This window comes from Petaurus breviceps, unplaced genomic scaffold (genome assembly GCF_028583685.1).
Source record: "Petaurus breviceps papuanus isolate PSGF00001 unplaced genomic scaffold, PetGlider_PUasm1.0 90822, whole genome shotgun sequence".
NCBI lineage: Eukaryota > Metazoa > Chordata > Mammalia > Diprotodontia > Petauridae > Petaurus > Petaurus breviceps.
Genome location: NW_027187351.1, coordinates 15,760,458 through 15,781,744, shown reverse-complemented (window position 1 = coordinate 15,781,744; position 21,287 = coordinate 15,760,458). Strand labels below are relative to the sequence as shown.

Sequence of the window (21,287 nt, the reverse complement as noted above, 5' to 3'; positions counted from 1 at the left end):
ATATGATTAAAGAATTTAGCTTAACAACTTGGGAGTAAAAGGATAGTAAGTCTTTAAGGGTGGCAGGTTAGGTGTATCCTCTCACTCTCATTTAACTTACAATCTTGCACAAAAACTATACAATAAATTATATAAAATAATAAAACACATAAAAAGATGCAAATGTTATGTGAGGTACAAAGAATAAAGGGTCACTATTAACTAGAGTCATGTAGGGGTGGCATCAGGACAAATTTCCTAGAGAAGGCAACGTCTCAGTGTGTAAAGGATGGATGGTACTTTGGGGGTGGGTGAGGCCATTTCAAGCGTTGAAATGTGGTCTGCATAAGCAAAAGTGAAAAGTGTAAAAGTGTAGTAAAGCATCTAATTTGGCTGGACAGGTATGCATGGGGGAGTAATATGTGGCAATATGAGGAGTGGGGAGTGCAGCAGTAAATTTTAGAGTGCCTGTAATGTCAAGAAATGTTAACTTTACTTGGCAAACCTTATCTACAACTCATCTATAATTTTAGGAGTTTTGCAAGGTAATTGGATGGGAATACAGGAAAAATAAGGAGAAATCTTATCAGTTCAGACTCATTCCACTTTAAACATGAACTTCAATATCCCACAACTAACTGGGACCAATAATAATGAAAAAGTAGATTATTAAAGCATCCTCTGGAAAATGTCTGTTATTTCAGTCTCCCTCCTATACTTTTCCTTATTCTTTCCCCTGCAAAATGTGAACTTTAAGAAGAATCAAAAAAAGATTAACATGCAAACTGAAGAAAGCAAAAAAAGATTAACATGCAAATTGAAGAAAGAAAAGTCAAAAGCACAATACACCCAATTACAAAATGTTAAAAGAAAAAAGTCAACAGAAGAGAGATCATATCAGATACAATGGTCAATGTTAGTACTATACTATCAAATTTATAGCATATATTTTCTCTTAAGAATCAATAATCTCCAAAAGTATTAAGTACTATGTGTAAGTCACAATCACAGTCTGGCTTAAATGTTTTCAAGCAACTAATTTTGAGGGAAAATATATTACTTGGGGTTTTGCTGGGCAGTATCTACTGTGTCCAAATAAAATGTAACAATAGTGTGTATGTGTACACACACACTTTACTTAACTTAATATATATGATTTACATATGTGGATTTATCTAGAAATTTAAAACATTATGAATATGTTTAAAAGAACTGGATTGGAAAAAATGCTAATTTCTAAAAAAATAAATAAAATAAAAAGAAATAACTAGACAGATCTAAATATTGAAAGCTCTTACAAAAGCTGAAATGGATTCCTAGAGTTTCCATGCATTAATGAATTCTGTCCTCTTAAAAAACACAAAACTAACATTATGCTTTCTTCCACAAAATAATACATTAAATACATTTAAGAAAATTATCAGAGACAATTATATTCAGTCACAAACCTGGGCTCTCTTCCTTACTCTACAATTTATTGTGTGACATGAAATAAATGCCAACTTCACTAGATCAAAGCTTCCTTGAAATGAAGGTCACTAGAGTAGATACCTTCTAGCTATAAAATTTTAAGATCAAAGATTTAGGAGCTAAAGGGGATATGAGTCATCTGATTCAGTTTTCTTAAGTGACTTGCTAATGTTGCAGGGGGAGTAAGTAGCTGGGTGAGGCAGAACTGGAACACAGAATCTTCAATTGTAAATTCAATCTTGCACATTATCATTTCACTGTACTAAACTACCTTCCACAATTCTATGTCCTCCATTACTTTCTTTTCAATAATTAAACATCCCCAGCTCTCATTCATAAAAATAAAATCATACCATACATTTGAGAGGCAAAATAAGAAAGTTACATATAAGTTACTTTAACATAATATCGTTCAAATTAATGGGTCTCACTTCAATACTTCAGAAACAAGAAAAGCCATTAAAGACAATTTCTATGCAGTCACTTTAGAGGACTTCAGAATCTCCCTAAAGTCCTACTCTAATGCTTCATCATATTATGGATGTGACTAATGTGATAAGGAAAGGAACACTAGCTCTTACAGACTATCATACTGAAGAGGCTTTTAAGAATTGTCCTAGTTGCAAGACTTTGCTTTTCCAGAACAAGCCTATCGTCAACAGGTTAGTCACTCCAAGATTAAATCCATGACTATGACAAACCATAAATCAAAAAATATATATAGCCTGGTCCTCAGTGTTGTATAGCCCCTCTTCTACATCTACATTTATAATGGCAGACTGTCAGAGAAAGGGGTAAAGTTTACAAAGAATCACATAATTTTAGACTGCTTATAAACATTAATTTAAGTACAAGTATTATAAATGTGAGATCCATAGCAAGTGAATAAATATATTCATTCAATCACTGGAGAAACTAAATTTATAATCAACATGGACATTCTAATAATAAATTATAAATTAACCCAGAAATCAGAAAGAAGTTGCAATTTAATGATAGGAAGCTCATGGGTATTATTTGAACAGGCAAATAAAAAAATTGGCAAGATGGGTTTTTATCATGCATCCAAAAGCAAGAAACACTATTTAATGAGACACTAGTCAACTCCTATGCTGGTAGTCACGGTAGCCCTTTCTCAAAGCTTTTTGCAGAAAAAGATAACTATGATAACAATTATGAGTTATCAACATCTGTTAAAGAAAATTCTATCAAACTTTCCACATTAAAGCATATACTCAATATTGAGTGACTGCAATGCAAAACTAAGGAAAGCAGAAGAGTGAAAATGTTTGCAGTTTGAAATGTTTGATCCAGGAGTAAGAATAAAGAAAGGTAAAAGACTTTTGATGATTAACATTATTAAGCAACTGATGTGAAAAATATAACATTTGGATAAGTTATAGCCTCTGACTTTGATTATACCTCATAATTATAGAGCCTAAGTCTTCAAGAAGAAAGTTGGAAGGCACTGAAAATAGTGAACAACTTCATGAAAAAATTAAATTTCTTATATTTTAATAGGTAAAAAATAAATTGATTAACAAAATGTGAGTCATCTCCCAAATCAAGTATTTATGTAGTCATGATACTGACTTGATTAAGAAAGGATCATAATTATTATCAAACTATAAGAGAATGACAAAATATGGCATGCAATTAAGGTAATCTGAATCTGACCTATTCAAAACCCACATGCCTCCAAAGCATGAACATTTTCTTCTTAAAAAGAATAGGATATTGGGCATAGGAATATTAAGCACCAAATACCGGCACAAAGAACAAAAGAGGTTATATTTAACAGAGAAAAAAAAACTGCCATTAATATGGGAGTTAAGTATGAATCAACTATATACCGTGAATCCACTTGTTAGAGATAAAATTGAACTTTATTTTTTAAAGAATAACAACAATAAAGAGACAGTATAAAACAGGTAACCAAAAATCAGTAACGGGAAATAAACAGAAATAATCAAGCAATACTGATTGTAACAGTTTTACCCAGAAATTAAACCAATGCAGAAATTGCCATATCAAGGAGACTGACTACAAGAATGCAGAAATTGACTTAGTCCACAAATATCTGACTCACTTGCCAAACAAAAAGAGAAGACCACCGATGGGCAACATCAGGTTAGAGTATAAACCTGCTTGTAATATCTTACAAAGGATGATGGATAACTAATTATAAGTCATAAAGAAGTGAGAAGTAGCAGAGGGAAAAACCAGTTTAAAGGAAGATTGGCAAGAAACCAAGCTAAGTCATCTCAAGGACCTTATTTAATCAAAAGGCTACAAATGAAAGAAAAACAGAAAAGATTTGCAAAAATCATCATAACAAACTATTTTCTCTACCAAAAGAATTACAATCACTATATTTGGAGTTTAATTGGGTGCCTGGAACATAGTAAGTACTTAAGAAATGCTCATCTAACATAATAATCCTAGATGTGCTTATAGAGAAGATGGCAATATAGAACAATGATTGGAAGCGTTCAGATTCGACTACAGAAGCATCAAAAGAGTATTATCAGAGACATATATGCCCAGAAAAGGGGGTAGGTGTCTTGTAATAAAAAGGCTAATCTATGGACATCCTATGTGTTCTACTCTTATTTCAATGTCAAGAGAGCTAAAAGAAGGCTTACACTATGAGTAGAAGGCCTGTGAAGGATTTTTTAATAGGAGGACATAGACAAGAGGAATACAAGGATGAGGTGTAAATGGGTCATGATCTCAATTAGAGATACCCACAGTGATGTAATTATGTATCAAAAAGTAATGTATAGTAATGATTCTGGAATCCGTTTTAATTTTCTTTAATTAAGTTGATAACATAAATTTTTTAATAAAACACTTAACTTCATTAAAAGATTCCACAAAAATCTAACAGTTGAAATTGTGATACTTGGGACACTGTTCTACAGGAATGAGGTTAGTATGGAAGATTCTTAATAAACTAAAATCAAAGCAATAAAAGCTTACATTGGGTCTTTCAGAGATGTTACATAATATAATCTTCTATGAAAGTATGAAGAAAATCTTTACTCCCCACACCTCATCTCCCTTTTACTGTAGAATAAAATAACATTTCTTCCTCAGACCTTCATAGCTGTTACTGCTTTTTAGGTTCTTCCTTTCATGGAAAGTACAGATGGCTGGTTCTACTTACCATACTGAAAGTCTTCCCCATTACCCTAGTTATATATCTCCATTCCTCATTTTTAAAGTATGAAAAGGTCCACCTCTTCTTCCAGTCATATATGTCCCCGATGTCTTTATGCCATTCTTTTATACAAATATTGTTGGTAATATGCTACACCTTCCTTATGCCAACTATAGATCTTTTCATTGTCCTTAGGAGTCAAGTGTAAACCTGATTCTTCTAAAATGGTTGTGGTTCCATGATTCACAGCCTGGGATTACTGAAAACACCACACATTTTCCCAGGACAAGAAACTGGCCTTGTTTTTGCGTGCAGAACACATTGCAATAACTGATTAATGAGCTAACCTGCTTTCTATATGCCAAAAATACACCAAGGAAACACTAAAGAAAATTAAGTCATTAAATTAAGGTCAATCAGCAATAAATAAAAATAGTCAAAAAACAAAAATCCAAATTTTCATTTATGCTGTTGTATTATTAAATATGACCTAAGCATATTATCATAAGACTTATAAAATGCAGAAAAACTTAAACATATAAAGGACTATGCACTAGTATTTATAACGCACAACTTTAAAAATTATATGGAAAGTGGTATTATTCCAAGCATTTTTCACCTACACTACTGATTTTAGAGGGACAAAAAAAAAAAAAAACAGTGAGAAAACATTTTACATAAAAGTACAAGAAACAAAAATTGAAATCAGACACACTCTTAACAAAAGCTAATAACTGGACTAATATAGGAAATACAAAGCAAACCATGGTAAAATTTTAAAAGACCAAAGTAAAGAATTTAAAAGCAGCCAACAAGGTGACTATGATACAAATATAGAGTTACAACCCACTACCAATAAAAAATTAATTAGGATTACATGTTGTATTAGATACTATTAAATTATTTTCACAAATTTGAAAGGCTTCATCTGCTGTGAATAAAGAAATAAAGCAATAAACCAACATTAGCAAAAATACAGTACCTGACTTTTTAAAGTGTTTTCCCCCCTCTATGTTTTACAATTACAATCTTGAAATCTCTACAACTGAAAAAATAAATTATTAAAAGTTGTTCAATCACTTTAGCAAAACCAATGAAAGCCTGGGACTTTACAACAGCAACTTCCCTAGTTCAGCACAATGAGAAGCAGAATTAACTAATTACAGTCCTCTAAAAGCATACAACTATATTATTTATCTCATTTTCAGCCATTCCAAATAAATGAGATAACAGACCCAGGAAAATGAAATACTAATCATATTTTTTTCATTGTAACACAGACATTTAAATAGCTTGCAAACCACTTAAACTTTAAAACATGTATCAACATAGATTTTTATTAACAAGGAAACCTCTTCAGATGCATTTCAAGGAATTAAGTTTCCCAAAATCACTTGAAAATGTAAATAACCAAAAGGCTCAAAAGACACTGAAATGTCACCTAGTTCAATTATCTTCTCCCCACAACATTCATGCTACACAAAGCAATACAGACATTAAAGAATTATTTTAAGACCTATAAAAAATGGTGCTATATATTTCAAGAACCTAATCTGTATAGAAATATTAATAACAAATACAAATACAAACAGGTCGATCAAGAGAGATATAAAAAGTACTTTATATATAAAAGTGCCAAAACAACTTTAATGTAAAAAATTCTGAAAATAATACTTGATTCACTCAAATCAAAATGTAAAATTCCAAAAGATAATTTGAAGCAGCAAGCAATATTGAGTCAAATTATAAATAGTAGGATTTTTTTGATGGAGAAGGAGTAAAAGTAAACTAACAAGAGTCCAAAAATTTCTAGTGATGATAAAAGTCTTCATCAATTAAAATTTTTTTAATCCCAAGTCATCAACTTTTTATCAAAATAAATCACCAAAGGAAATAACCCCTACAAAACAATGAAAGGTTGGAATTTTGCAAGTGAAGAAAAATGAGTGTATCAAGTGCCAACTGTAAATTAAGTTAGTTGACAAAGGAAAATTCTTTTTAAAACTGCAACATAAGCACAAATTAAGAAACACTATATTAACATTAAGTACCAAAATAAAAATCTTAAAAAATAAATTTTTTTTCAAAAACTGGAAAAGCTTCAAGACATCTAAAAAACAACAAAAATATGTGAATGTAAAATTAAGTGACATCAAAGAAATGTCTGTTACTTAGAGCTATAAAAACTGCAAACAGTTCAAGATCCTCATATTACTATACTGTCAAACAGAAAGAACTTCAACCTGTAGGTAGCAGAATTGGTCTAAACAATCAAGTGTGAAACAACTCCATGTACAAAGGAAGAAGGATTGGGCCATGTATCAAAGAACTACATCTAAGTTACAACTTATATATTAAACAGAAGAAAATTAGGTAGGCAGAAAATTTGCTCACATTTAAAAGTATACAACTGAAAGTCCTGCAAAAAAATTAAGTCATTGAAAAACAGTCTAACACACACATTTGAGAGACTACTATTAGGGAAAGGGTAAAAAAAAAAATGACAACTTTTCAAAGGTAGTAAGGTTTTTTTCTTTCTTCTTTTTATTAAATTAATTGACACATATGATTATAAGAAAATTTGTACTTTGCAGCTTTAAAGTGATACTACTTTTCTTACTTAAAGAAAGTCTATGGTTTTCCCCAAACATTAAATAACTATAATATTTTAAAGAGTATTTATACAAAAAATGTAAATGTCCTTCAAATTACTGCCAGTCCAACTAGCTTAGTCATTTCAATTTTTAAAATTATTTTGAAAACATTTTATTTTGATCACATACCACACTGCCTTTTCTATTCCCAAAGCACACTTCCTATGATTACTAAATTAAAATACTCAGTATAATTCTTCTATCATACTTCTTTCAAAGAATGTACTAGCAGCCATTCTACCATAGAATATCAAATAGAAAACCTATCATTTAAAACACTTTCACCACCACTATTAGGGTATGTGAGAAAGTATGACAAAAGTATCATATTGTGCCCCATAAAATGCTCTCATATTTTGGTTTTTCAATGCTACAGATTTTGATTCATTTTTTTCTGGCTGTGAGGAAGAGTACCTGCACAAAGCACATCTAGGATATAAAATGGGATAAATAATAGAGAGGACTGGAAATGGCATTGAGAAATTCTTTAGTCCTTCCCCTGTGGCTCCAGATAGGACTGTAATTTAAAGCGTCCCAGAAGAAAATTCAACAACCTTCCAGTGAGAATAATCAGAAGGTTCAATCTGCTGTAAGTTCTTATTCTGATGCCTGAGAAGCTCTAACCTATAAAGGGTAGAATCCTCAATTCACTTTCTTCATTATCAAAAAGGATGCTGCTAAAAATTACTTTATTTTAACTGCAGACTTAAAAAAAAAAGATCATAAGAGTTACCTGTTGAACAAGGCATCTGGAAATTGGGATCATTGCTATCCAAAACAGGCAAACAGAACTGGTTACTCGCAGATCCTAGCATAGGATCCTTATCGCTGAGCATGTTCTTCAGCGAGTCCTCTAAGACATTCTGACTTGTACTAAAATCCTCACAGACTTCATTCTCCAGGTTGGATCCTAGAAATAGGGCATCATCTAAGTGTTCAGTAGGAATTAAATGATTAAATGTATCAACTATATCCATGAAGACTTCTGTGTGTCTTTCAGCCCTATAGAAAGACAAAAAAAATATCATAAGAAATAAAGCTATCAAATGTAAAATCACCTACAACCAAATTATTTTCTTTTTCCTGTTTCGAGTCTTAAAGAACACTTAAGGTATTTCTGAATTGTTTCTTTTAAAAAAAAAATTCTCACTGATGTAGACTATGCATTTGGAAATTCAAAACCAATTTTTATTAATACTGATTCACCATGCATGTAGAATGGCATATTACTGGTTTACCTGTTGACAGGCTACAATATATTTATATTTTTTAAAAGACAAAAAATTGTCAAATCTCAAATTACATAGCTAAATACAATAACCCATTTTTAAAGTCTGTTTTAGAGAAATTAAATTAAAACTACCTTCTACAATAACACCTAAAATATACATAGAGTAAGTATGAAAGTGAATTATACTCTTAAAAGCATTTTATGCCATTAATGTGAAAATTAAACAGCTTCATTTTATTTGTAAAGCACTTTGAACTTTAATTATGTACAAATCATCCCAGAAAGTCAAAGTTTAAACTACACTAAGATTTTTGACACACAGGATAAAAATCCAATTTCCTGTGCATTAACTTTCAAGAAAAGGGGGCAACTGATAGCAGCAACATTATTTTTTAAAATTACTTCATAAGTCTGTGTGTATGTATACACACACATATGCAGGAACTGGTACAGGTTCCCCTCAATCTCCAACTCTCTACATCTGTTATCAATCATGAATGATGTTTAGAATGAAGACCATGAAGCACTGAAAGATCAATCACCAAATATTCACTGATTTCAGTAACCTAATTTACTATGGGCATAAAAGTGAACTAAAACCATTTAGAACTTTTTTTTAACAGAAAAGGAAATTTCTGATTAATGCACATTTAATTTAGATTAACAGTTACTTCAATACAATTTAGACTATCAGATTAATACACTTTAGAAAACTTTCCAACAAAGGAAAAAAGGGAATTTCTGATTGATAACTACTTAACCAGAAAATTCTATTACTCAGAAGACCTAATCTCCAGACATGCCAATGAAGTTTCTACTACTATAAATGCTAAACCATAATCAGATTAGTCATAATTATTAGCTGTGTTATCCTAAATCTTCTATAATATGATACAGATATGATTTTCTCCATAAAAATGAAGTACCTAGATCAAACAGTAGAAAAAGGAGAAACACCTGAGATAATCTTACTCAATAATGTCCATTCAAGTAACTCAAGTCCAACTATTTATAATTTCATTATATATACCAATGAGTTTAAGTATCAAAATTTGGAGTATTTAACTTTTAAATGCAAGCTTTTTTTCAATTAGTGAGCTTTACACAATCCTTGTTTGTATATCAGTGATAGCATATCTCACTTTGTATTTCAGAAGAAACAAATCATATATCAAGTATTCTTCCCTGTAAGTGGGTTCTACTAAAGCTATCTATGATCTGGCCTAGTCTCCTTATAAGACTTTAAAAAACAAGTGGTTTAGGGGCGGCCAGGTGGCGCAGTAAGAGTGCTGGCCCCAGGTCAGGAGACCTGGGATTGGTTCCAGCCTCAGATACTCGCACCCACACAAAAATAACTGGCCATGTAACCTTGAGCAAGTTACTTAACCACGATTGCTTTAAAAAAAAAAAAAGTGGTTTAAGACATGTTTTTTCCCCATGCAAAGCAAACACATATATAACCAAAGACAAAGAAATCACAGCTAAATGGAAGAACAGTTCGAGGATGCTACTTGGGGATATATTATGCAATAAAGCATAATTAAAGCAATAAAGAAATATATTTCCTGTGATACTTGGCTAGTTCACCTTGCAGTGAAAAAGCATAAGAAAACATCACTGGAAAGTGAAGCTTATGTCTCAAAAACTGTCTCATTAAGAAACAGAGAAATTTCCATTAAGAATTTAATAAGATTACCTTCCCCCCCCATTAAGTCAATACACTTTAATGTTTAGTGACTTCAATATGGAAATGAGGCTTATGAAGACACTGGAATATATACTTTGGGAATCAAGAAATAAAGGACCATTAATTTTTGCTTGTCCCTAACACACTATCAGGCACTAAAGAAAGGTGATGGAGATACAAAGACTAAATGAAAAAGAATTCCTGCCCTCAAGAAGCTTACATTCTACTAGAAGGTTATAACACAACCAACATATTTCATGATCTGCAGGGATAAAGAAGTAAAAACAAGTGGTAGGATCATTAAGAAATGTTCCCCAGGTGGCTGGGCGAGTAAGAGCACCGGCTCCAGTGTCAGGATGACCTGGGGATCAAATCCGGGCTCAGATACTTATAGCACCACACCCAGAAATAACTGGCCCGTGTAACCTTGAGCAAGTTACTTAACCCTGATTACTTAAAAAAAAAAAAATGTTCCCCAAAAAGTCCCCTAAAATAAGTGATTCTAAGAAACAGAGTTGAAGTGGGAGTATATTCTAAACAGTCTGTATAAATGTATGGAATGCAGTCAAGAACAGCAAGTATCCCAAAATGTGTCAAAAGTCAAAAGGGTCAAGTAATGTGAAATAAGCCTGGACAGGAGACTAGAGTGAGACTGAAAAGGCTTTAAAAGCAAAGCTAAGGCATTTATATTTTATCCTTAAGAAAATAAATGAAGCAGAAAATAACATATTCAGACTTCTGCTTTAAGAAGTTTATTTCAGCAACTGAAAATTAAAGTCATGAACATAAAAACAAGGGGTTGTTGCAACAGTCTAGGCAACAAGTGATGAGGGTCAGAAATAGATAGCTTTGTGAGTAGCAAGAATATGCAAGAGATATCATGGCAGTAGAATTAAAAAGATTTGACTATTGATTAGACAGGACATGAGTGAGAAGTAAGAGTCAAGGATGAGAATGAAGTTAAGGAATCTAGATAGAAAGATGGTCACTCTTCTTTAGAAAAAGAAATCTGGAGAATGGGTGGGTTGGGGGAAATAGAGATAATGAGGTTTTATAGATGTTTTTGAGATACCTATAGAGCATCCAGTTAGAAATATAGGACTGGACCTGAGGAATCACTCATGTGATCCCTAATTTAAAAAAAAAAGCCTTTTGTCATTAAAGTGTTTTACAATATTGTGCAAGCCACTGTTTCCAAATTGATTATTTCACAAAGTCCCCTTATAACAGATGCTACTTTCCAAGCAAATTGGACTATTGCTGTTTTTAGTACACTACATTCCAATTTCCACCTTTACACATGCTATCCTCCTCCTGGAATCTCCAGTTCCTTTTAAGACTTAGTGCCACACCTCCTAAATTGAGGGCATACCTTATCACCCAGGGTTAGCACTCTCCCTTCTCCTCAGTTACTTTATGTTTCCTTATGTAACTATTTATCAGTGTCCCAAGTTCTCTCTGAGTGAAAAGTTGTTAGGAACATTATCAGGACTTCCTTTTTTTTTTAATCGTTTAGTTTTAAAAACAATCTTTGCTTTTTTTTAGCACTTACTACAATGAACACAGATTCAATAAATGCTTTTTGAAAATTTTAAAGAAAGGCTGCAGAAAGAAGAGGTCTCAGGACAGAGCCTTCTGGAGATGCAAGATTAAGAGGCAAGATAGATGATAATCCACCAGGAGAAAATAAGTGGTCAAACAAAGAACAAGAAGAGAGGAAAGCAGGGCAGCTAGGCGGAACAGTGAATAGAGCACTGGCCCTGGATCTAAGGGGACCTGAATTCAAATTCAGCCAGGCACTTGACGTACATACTAGCTGCACTGCCCTCCCCCTCCAAAAAAATAAAAAGGGAGAGGAGAGTGGGAGAGCATAAGTCACAAAAGCCCAGGAGGCTCAGGAGAATGGTCAACAGTGTCAAAAGCAGCCAGAGATAAAGGAAGAGGAGTACTGATAACAGCCATAAGATTTATCAATTAAAAGATAATTGGTAACCTTCGAGAGAACAAAAAGGTTTTAGCCTCGAGGCTAAAACCAATACCAAAAGATGATTTAAGAAAACACAGTCTGCATTAATTGCAGTTCCCAACCTAGCTGCTTAAATAAACTGAATTAAAAAAAAAAAAGCAAAGAGAAGACTAAGATACTAAGATTACTCTCACTACTCCTTAGAGAAATTTAAACAATGTAAAAGAGTGTAAATCAGTAACAAAGGAAGGTTGAAACTAGAAAAGTAGTTGAAATAATGAAATACTACTGTACCCTAAAAATAATGAAAGAAATGGTTTCCAAAAAACCTGGGAAGGCTTGTGGAAAAGAACCAGGGAAATTAATTTATATATTAAAAAGACAAATGACTTTGAAAAACTTAAAAATTCTGAGCACAGCAACCATGATTTGAGAGGATTGAGAAGGAAGCAGACTATCCACCTTCTCTGCAAAGTGATGGCCCCAAGATGTAGAATGCAATATAAATTTTGGGGCATAATCCACGTGGGAATTTATTTTACTTGACTAAATATATTAGTTACAAGGGGTTGGGCTTTTTTCATTCTTTTTTCAATGCCGGGCAGGAAAGAGAAAATAAATACTTGTTAATTGAAAAATATATTTTTTTAAAGAAGCAATTGGGAAAACAAATCTGTGTGATAACTAGACCAGGATCATAGAATTAAGAATCTTAAAGTTAGAATCTGAATAAGAATCTTTCCTACAATATCCCTGACAAGTAATGCTGATAGCCACTAGTAGGGGAGATCCCACTACCTCCAAATCCTCTCAAAAATAATTGTGGATAAAACTGGGAGGGAGGGGTGGATGGGAAACAATAAATCTTCTAGTGTTTCCATAGTGACTATAGCAACCTATTCACATCAGTTACTACAGTGGAAAACATTTCTGTACTCTACTGTCTTAGAATTAATTATATTCTGATTCTGCCCTAACTCTCATACGGATGTAATTTCATAAGTGAAAAAGAAGCAATAATACTTAAAAATATGAAGTTGGGAAAACCAGCTTAACCTAACCAACTTTATACAAAAGAAATGTATACTGTGGAAGCAATATAATCTTAAAGACAATCAGTATATTATTTTCAGGCTCTTAATAGAAGATTTAAAAAGAATGGAAAAGATCACAGGCAGTACTTTTATCCAAAATGGCAATCAAGGCAATTTCATCCATTTTAATAAAAAAACTACCTTTATCATTCGTATAATATCTCTAGGAAAAAAGTATGGGAAGGTATGTGCATGCAGGACATTCTTGATTTTAAAAAAGTATGTTACTCAGAATATGAAGAGATCTTAGAAGATTAAATTCCTAGTATTACAGATGAGGAAACAGATTTGAAAGTTTAAAGGATTAACATACCCAGCAGGCCTAGGATTCAAAACCCAGGTCCAATTCCAGTGATTGTTCATCTATACCACACTAAAAACAGGCTTCCATTGACTATTTTCTACAGCTGACAAATTCATTCACCTAGATGACTAAAAGGTATAGAAACTCTAAGATCCAGTTGTGTCTAGTATGTGTGGATTATTTTTAAAAGCAACTGACTCACTACAATAAAAGAACCTTAAATAGAACCTCAAACAAGATATTCCCCAAGAGAATATTAAAGTCCCACAAAGAAACTCCATGTAGATGCTACCATAAAGATAACTTTATTTTGATTATCCTCAAAGTACTAACAGCAAGGGCAATGTAAAAAAGTGAGTTCTAATTTATCCACCAGTGATATGAAGGATATTCAGGAAGATGAATTTTCTACTGATGGCAAGGTTCTCCAAAGATATCCATGATCATTCAAAATAAAGTAGCTTGGAGGGGGGTAGGGAAGGAGCATTCATATTAACCAGATTAAGACATATGGTTGGACAGGAAGCTCTCTGAATTAGACGAGTATATTTTACATATATATATTATTTTGGATCACAACACTGTCAATTATCTGGAACAGTTCGGTGATATTAATGACTGACTCATCAAAGGCCACAATCTCCCAAAAATATGCTACAGGTGACAGAAAGATCTAGGGTGGGGAAGGCACATGTATAAGTAGCAATATTATCAATAATAATTTGAGAAAGACATCAAGTACAAAAGTTGCACCAGTCATGTTGCAAGAGTAATGAACAGAAGAATAGTTGAACAGTATCCAAAGATATTGTTGGGGTTTTTTTTTAAGCCTGCAGTGTATTGTATAGATCTTATATGAAATATAGAAAGACACAGACAAAAAAAAGCCAAACACAAGATGGTAAGCAAAATTGGGAAAAAAAAAAAAAACAAAAACACTAGATCTGGATTCAAAAGACCTACATTCAGAAGACCTGGCTCTTCTTTGTGACCTTCATCAACTCAACTTCTCTGAGGAAAAAAACAGTTATCAATGACCATATGAAGAAAGGCTCTAAATCACTAATAATTACAGAAATACACATTACAACAACTCTGAGCTACCACACTACCACTTCACACCATCAGGTTGGCTAAGATGACAAAAAAGGAAATAACAAATACTGGAGATGTGGGAAAACAGGTATACTAATGCACTGTTGGCGAAGCTGTGAATCTGTCAACCCATTGTGGAAATGTCTGGAACTATGTCCAAAAAGTTATTAAACTGTGCACGTACCCTTTGACCCAGTGATAGCACTGCTAGGTATACCAAGTATACCATTTCTATGCCACAAGGATTCTAATGTACAAAAACATTTATAGCAGCTCTTTTTTATAAGGTAAAGAATTGGAACCTGAGGAGTATACCTATCAATTAGAGAATGGCTGAACAAGGATGTATACAAACAAAGTAATACTATTGTGCTGTAATAGTACTGTCCTGGGAATATTTGTAGGAAGTGATGTAAAGTGAAGTGAGCAGAACAAAGAGAACATTTTATACAGTAACAGCAATATTTGTAAAGCTAATAAAATCTGAGAGACTTGGTAATTGATCAGCACAATGACCAACCAACAATTCTAAAGGGACTCATGATGAAACATGCTATCCACCTCCAGACTGGGAATGAGCATAAAATAAAGCATATTTTCTTCTATTTCTTTTTCTTGCCCTTTAAAAAAGTTTGGCTAAAATGGAAATTTATTTTGAATAACCATACATATTTGTAATGTGTTCTTCCTTGCCTTCTCAATAGATAGAGGGGAAGAGACAAGGTGAGAATTTGGAACTAAATATAAAATTGAATTTTAAAAAATTTAAACTTTCTGAGATGTTTCTTCATCTGTAAAATGAGGAGGATTTAGAAAGATGATATACAACTATAAAAACCCATTCGGGGGTACAATCTGTACCAGTAAAAGGAACATCCATGTCTCCCAACTATCTATTGAAGACAATGAAATATTTTTTTTTTAAATCCATCGAACTACCACATGTTCTAAAATATGTTTCTGAATATTGGACAATTATGTGGCCAGACTTAATTCAACAAAAAAATACAATACTAGTCTCAACTACCTCAAACTATTACTAAATTGGGTTTTTTTCCCTTCTCTTTTTTTCTGAAAATGGAGAGACTATCTTAAAGGACCTCCTAGTTCATTATGTGCCTTTAGGTATTTTTTAAGATTTGACCCAGGGGCAGCCAAGAACAACAGAGTGCAAGGCATGAAATCACGGAAGACTCAAGCTGTAGGGCCTTAGAGGCAAGTCACTTAACCCTGTTTGCCTCAGTTTCATCATCTATAAAATGAACTAGAGAAGGATATGGCAAATCACTGAAGTATCTTTGCCAAGAAATGGGGTCTTAATAACCCAGATAAGATTGAAAACAACTAAAGAACAAAAGCCTTTTCTTTTTTTTTGCTTTTTGGAGGGCAATTGTGGTTAAGTGACTTGCCCAAGGTCACACAGCTAGTTTGTGTGTGTACATGTGTGTGTTGTGCCTGAGGCCAGATTTGAACTCAGGTCCTCCTGACTCCAGGGCCAGTGCTCTATTCACTGTGCCACCTAGCCGCCCCAAAAGCCTTTTCTTTAATTACACTTTAAGCAGAAACTCAAATCTTATTTCTTGTATTCTGTTCCTCCCTTTCCCCGCAACGAGTGCCTACCTGGTAGGTGCTTAACAAATGTTTATTAAATTTGAAAATGAGTATATACATTAGAACAATTTAAACGAATGACTGTTCAAAGAAAAGAGCACTCTCTGAAGTCAAACAACCTGGGTTCAAATATTGCTTCTCTGATGTTTCCTACCCGTGTGACTGACCTGTGTCACAGCCTCCCTGGACCTCAATTTCCTTCACTGTAATGGAGCTGAACTAAGTGAACACCAAAAGCTCCCTTCCAGCTCCAAATCCATGACCTACATTTTTTTTTTGCAATGTTTTCCTTTGTATATTTAAAATGGCTTCCTTACTAGTTTTACTTCACTAAAATTTGGTTCTTAAAGGCTTTATCAACGAGGCACAATCATTAGCAGGTCTAAGTCCAATGACTATAATCAGTGTAGCTAAATTTGAGAGGTTTAACATTAAGATTAGTTAACAAGTGACATTTGAGGGAAGAAGAGCAGCACACCAAAGAAACTCATGAAGACCTACTGAGGGGATGACAGAGTACTACTATTCATGAAATCATGGATACTGAAACACTGAAGGTGCTAATCTACTTAAGCTTAATCACATGCACAAATTCAATTAAGTGAACACCAGAGATATACAAATATCCATAATCTTAAAATTGGTTTTCAAATTCAGGGCTGAAAGATCTGTTAATATCCAAATATATGGTCTTCACTTGGTTTTCTGGCATGGTTCACTAAATCAATTTAACTAATTCAAACACATTAACTATTTGTTAAATTTTAACCGCTTGGTTAGGCACTATGGAAACAAAGACAGATCTACAGAGATCTTGCTCTCAAGTTGCCTACAATCTGATTATCGTTTGCAGCACTAGCTGCTTTTTCAATATTCCACATGCTCTCTCAAAGTCACTTCTAATACTATTTATTCAAATTCAGACACTGGATGATCTCTGTGCAGGTACTCTCTTCATATCCAGAAAAAAAAAAATCAATCAATCAATCAAGATCTGTAGCAATGAAGTAACAGCAAATGAGGGTATTTAATGATGCACATAAATAACTGTAACACAAAGGAGAAGTAACTAGGAACTAAGTGTATGGAAATGGAGAATATTTGGATTAACACAACTTTCTCGGTATCATGGTTTATCAACTTTTTAAAAAATCCTAACAAGAAGTACTTATAATATTAAAAAACTATACTGAGCACAAGTCATTTTTTTCAGAAAAACCTTCTATCAGTTAGAGGGAAAGAGGAGCTTTAGCGATCATCTAGTTCAAACAACTCACTTTTATAGATGAGGACAGTGACGTCTAGAGAGGTTAAGTGACTCTCCCAAGGACTCAGAGCTGGGTCAGTGAGAGAGCTCAAAACTAGAAAATAAGTCTTCTGATTTCCATACCATTGTTCTTTCTATTCCTAAACTTAAAGTGCTTTAAATTAATCAGTTTCCACTAAATAGAAATGCTAGTTAACAGAGGGTTCACAATGACAGAACTAATAGATGTTAGTATATATGATAAGTGTATTGTATGAATACACAGAGAGGCAAACTTTTAAGTTTAACAATCAATCGCCATCAAACACCATTTTAAACTAATGCCAAATAGTTTCTCTATCTTGATCTATTGAAAACATTTCAGAAGCAAAACTACTCTGTATTGGAACATTTTTCTTTATACTTTAAACTGATTTTAAGAATTAGAACATACAGTCCATAATGAATTGAGAAATACTAAAAGAAAAACTCAAATTCCCACTTTTCTAAGTTGGTACATTTAAAATATGTCCAATATTTATAGAAATTATCTTCACTATATTTTCTTAAAAGTCTCAAAAGGGGGGCAAGCTAGGTGGCGCAGTGAGTAAAGCACTGGCCCCAGAGTCAGGAGGACCTGAGTTCGGTTCAGGCCTCAGACACTTAACACACACAAAAAAAACTAGCTGTGTAACCTTGGGAAAACCAAAAGACCAAAAAAATAAAAGGCTCAAAAGGGGTTGTGGCTGCGGCGGCTGGGGTGGGGAAGCAGCTGCCATGGCAGATGAGATAAGCAAAGCTCAGACTGCCCACCCAGGAAAGACACCATCTTCAGGAAAATATTTCGCAAGGAAATCCCGGCCAAAATCATTTCTGAGGATGACCAGTGTCTTGCTTTCCATGTTTGCCCACAAGCCCCAACTCATTTCCTGGTGATACCTAAGAAAACCATTACTCAGATATCTGTTGCAGAAGAAGATGAAAATCTTCTTGGACACAATGAGTGATGGCAAGAAATGTGCAGCTGACCTGAATCTGAAGAGAGGTGATCAACAAAGGTGCAGATGGGGGGCAATCTGTCTATCATATCCATCTGCATGTCCTTGGAGGCCTTCAGATGACATGGCCTTCTGGATAAATTTTTGGAATGATTTCTTTTATTTAGGGAGCAAGGCAGGTTTACAACATATATATTAAGCTGAGTATACTTAATGATTTCTGTGAAACAAGAAATTGGGGAATCATTTCAAAATGTACACAATAAAAGGCAGTTATCTCTTTCCCATGCTTCTGCATTTGAAGAAAAAAAAAGTCTCAAAAGGGTTGACTTTTACTAATTTTTTTTTGGAGGGGGGAAGGTAGGGCAATTGGGGTTAGGTGATTTGCCCAAAGTCACAAGGTTAGTTTTTGTGTTAAGTGTCTGAGGACACATTTGAATTCCAGTCCTCCTGACTCCAGGACCGGTGCTCTATTCACTGAGCCATCTACCCGCCCCTTTTACTAATTTTTAAAATGCTACTTTTTGTCAGTAATATTTAAATCCTTATTCATACTGCAGATTTTACTTCTGAATTGTATTGGATAAAAATCAAATTTAAAATCAGAACTGTTCTTCTCTAAAAATTAAAAAGACTCAATTCATCACAAAAGTGAGATGACACAGTTAAGACTGTGTACTGAATCTTCTTTGCAACCTTATCACACCCCATTTATTCTGACATTAGACAATTAAAAAGAATATTTTGTGACAAAAAAAAAAAAAGGCATGAGACTGGTTTGTGTAAGGTACAGAAGAAACCAGGCCCAGTACACAATGGATGCTCTATGATGTCAAGATATTAAAAGATACCCTGTTTTCCAGAGCTAAAGCCCAGGAAGCAAGTTGTGCCCTGAGCTTGGCATAACAACAATCCTTTGCACTCACCTCCTAGAACTGACCATCCCTGAGCTCAGGCATGTACCAACAGGCCCAGCTAAGAAACCCTGCTATGAATGGACTTTTTGTCCCTAGACAACCTTGCCTCACCACTGCTATTGTGCCTCACTACTATTACTACACTACACTGTTTGACTCTTTATCTAGCTACAAGTATATAAATCAAGGTTTGGTCACACTAAAGTAGGTGCCCCCATACTGGGGGTGGGGCCCCAATATGCATGTCTAATAATGCCTCCTTGCTTGCAAGCCATTTCCCTCACTTTGAAATTAAGCTTGATTCCTGACTCTCCTGTCTCTAGTCTGCTCTGCTTGGCTCTGGATATCCACAGGTTAGAGGTCTACTGGGTCCAGTTGAAAATGTATTCAGTTCTCAATTCCTTTTCAGTTTTCTTTTCTTTTTCTTTTTTTGGAGGGGCAAGGCAATTGGGGTTAAGTGACTTGCCCAAGGTCACACAGCTAGTAAGTGTGATCAAGTATCTGAGGCCAGATTTGAACTCAGGTCCTCCTGACTCTAGGGCCAGTGCTCTATTCACTGCACCACCCAGCTGCCCCTGTTTTCAGTTTTCTTTTTTTTTTTTTTAAAGCAATTGGGGTTAAGTAACTTGCTCAAGGTTACACTGCCAGTTATTTCTGGGTGTGGTGCTGAGTATCTGAGCCCAGATTTGATCCCCAGGTCATCCTGACACTGGAGCTTGTGCTCTTACTCGCTAAGCCACCTGGCCGCCCCTAAGCAATGGGGGTTAAGTAACTTGCTCAAGGTTACACGGCCAGGTGTTTCTGGGTGGGTGCTAAGTGTCTGAGCCCGGGATTCGATCCCCAGGCCATCCCGACACTGGAGCTGGTGCTCTTACTCGCTGTGCTACCTGGCTGCCCCTTCAGTTTTCTTTAAGCTAATTTCTCCACAGATGGATCTGCCTATAAATTCCAGAACATCTATTTAAAAGTCTGCAATACAAATGTCAAAAACATACATTCATAAAAATCTCTTAGGAACCCAAATGCTACACAAAAACTGAGATCTGAGAAGATGGTTCCACATCTGCAGAGAGTGAATTTCAAAATACAACTTACTGCTGATTTATATTGACTATACAAAGTCTATGTTTTTGGAAACTTGCTCAGCCAACTGCCAAAACAGTTAAGAACAGAATCAGATAAACAGTAAGTCAAGGAGGAAGCATCGTGATATCTAATCTACTTCTTAAAATGCTTTAGAAAATACTACCTTAAAAAACAGCTGCCAGTTTGCTGCTGATACATCTAAATGGGAAAAATAGTTTTTCTGAAACTATCAACTACACATACCTAAGAATCAATCAAGAATGGCTCTATGTCATGCTCTAATATTTTGTGAAGGTTTCTGCACCATGGAAAAGCACGAGAATTGAAAGGGGGGAAAAAAGACTAATAAGGAAAGATTATTTAATCAATGGTACATCTTTAGTGAAGCAGATCTTTGATATCAGACAGTGGAAGTTATTTTTTAAGTTTAGGTATAAAAAGAAATTTAAAGCAATTACTTACAAACTGATTATAGGGTTAATCAAAATAATTTTCTCTCATCCACTTTCCTCTGCAAAAGAGAACTAAGAAATATTCAATTATACTTACAACTATTTTACAAAGTTATGCTTCAAGACAAGACTGAAACCCTAATGTTAGGACATACCAAATCTTACGGTTAACTTCCTTCAACATGTTTCTACTAAAGACCTTGAAACAATCCTGTGTTGGAAGAAATATTTAATCTAGGAACATATATCAATCCAGGCTGTATACCCAAGATACTTTGCAAAGGTAAGCAGTACCCAGACTAGAGACACCAAAGTAAATAGCATCAGGGAAACT

At 34.1% G+C, this 21,287-nt stretch overlaps 1 protein-coding gene and 1 pseudogene across 4 annotated transcripts in view; one reads left to right on the top strand and one right to left on the bottom strand.

Annotated features, from left to right (window-relative positions):
- Positions 1–21,287, bottom strand: part of PHF3 (PHD finger protein 3) — a 115,644-nt gene that overhangs the window by 83,502 nt on the left and 10,855 nt on the right. For 2 of the 4 annotated variants that reach the window (XM_069070708.1, XM_069070707.1), the window contains exon 2: positions 8,000–8,268. The exons of 1 other annotated variant lie outside the window; for it this stretch is intronic. In XM_069070708.1, the coding sequence (XP_068926809.1) occupies positions 8,000–8,243 (244 nt within the window). In that variant the 5' untranslated portion in view covers positions 8,244–8,268. The remainder of the gene's footprint in view (positions 1–7,999; positions 8,269–21,287) is intronic. One more of the 4 variants, XM_069070710.1, reaches the window with a different exon arrangement.
- LOC138148076 (adenosine 5'-monophosphoramidase HINT1 pseudogene) lies at positions 17,694–18,781 on the top strand (annotated as a pseudogene).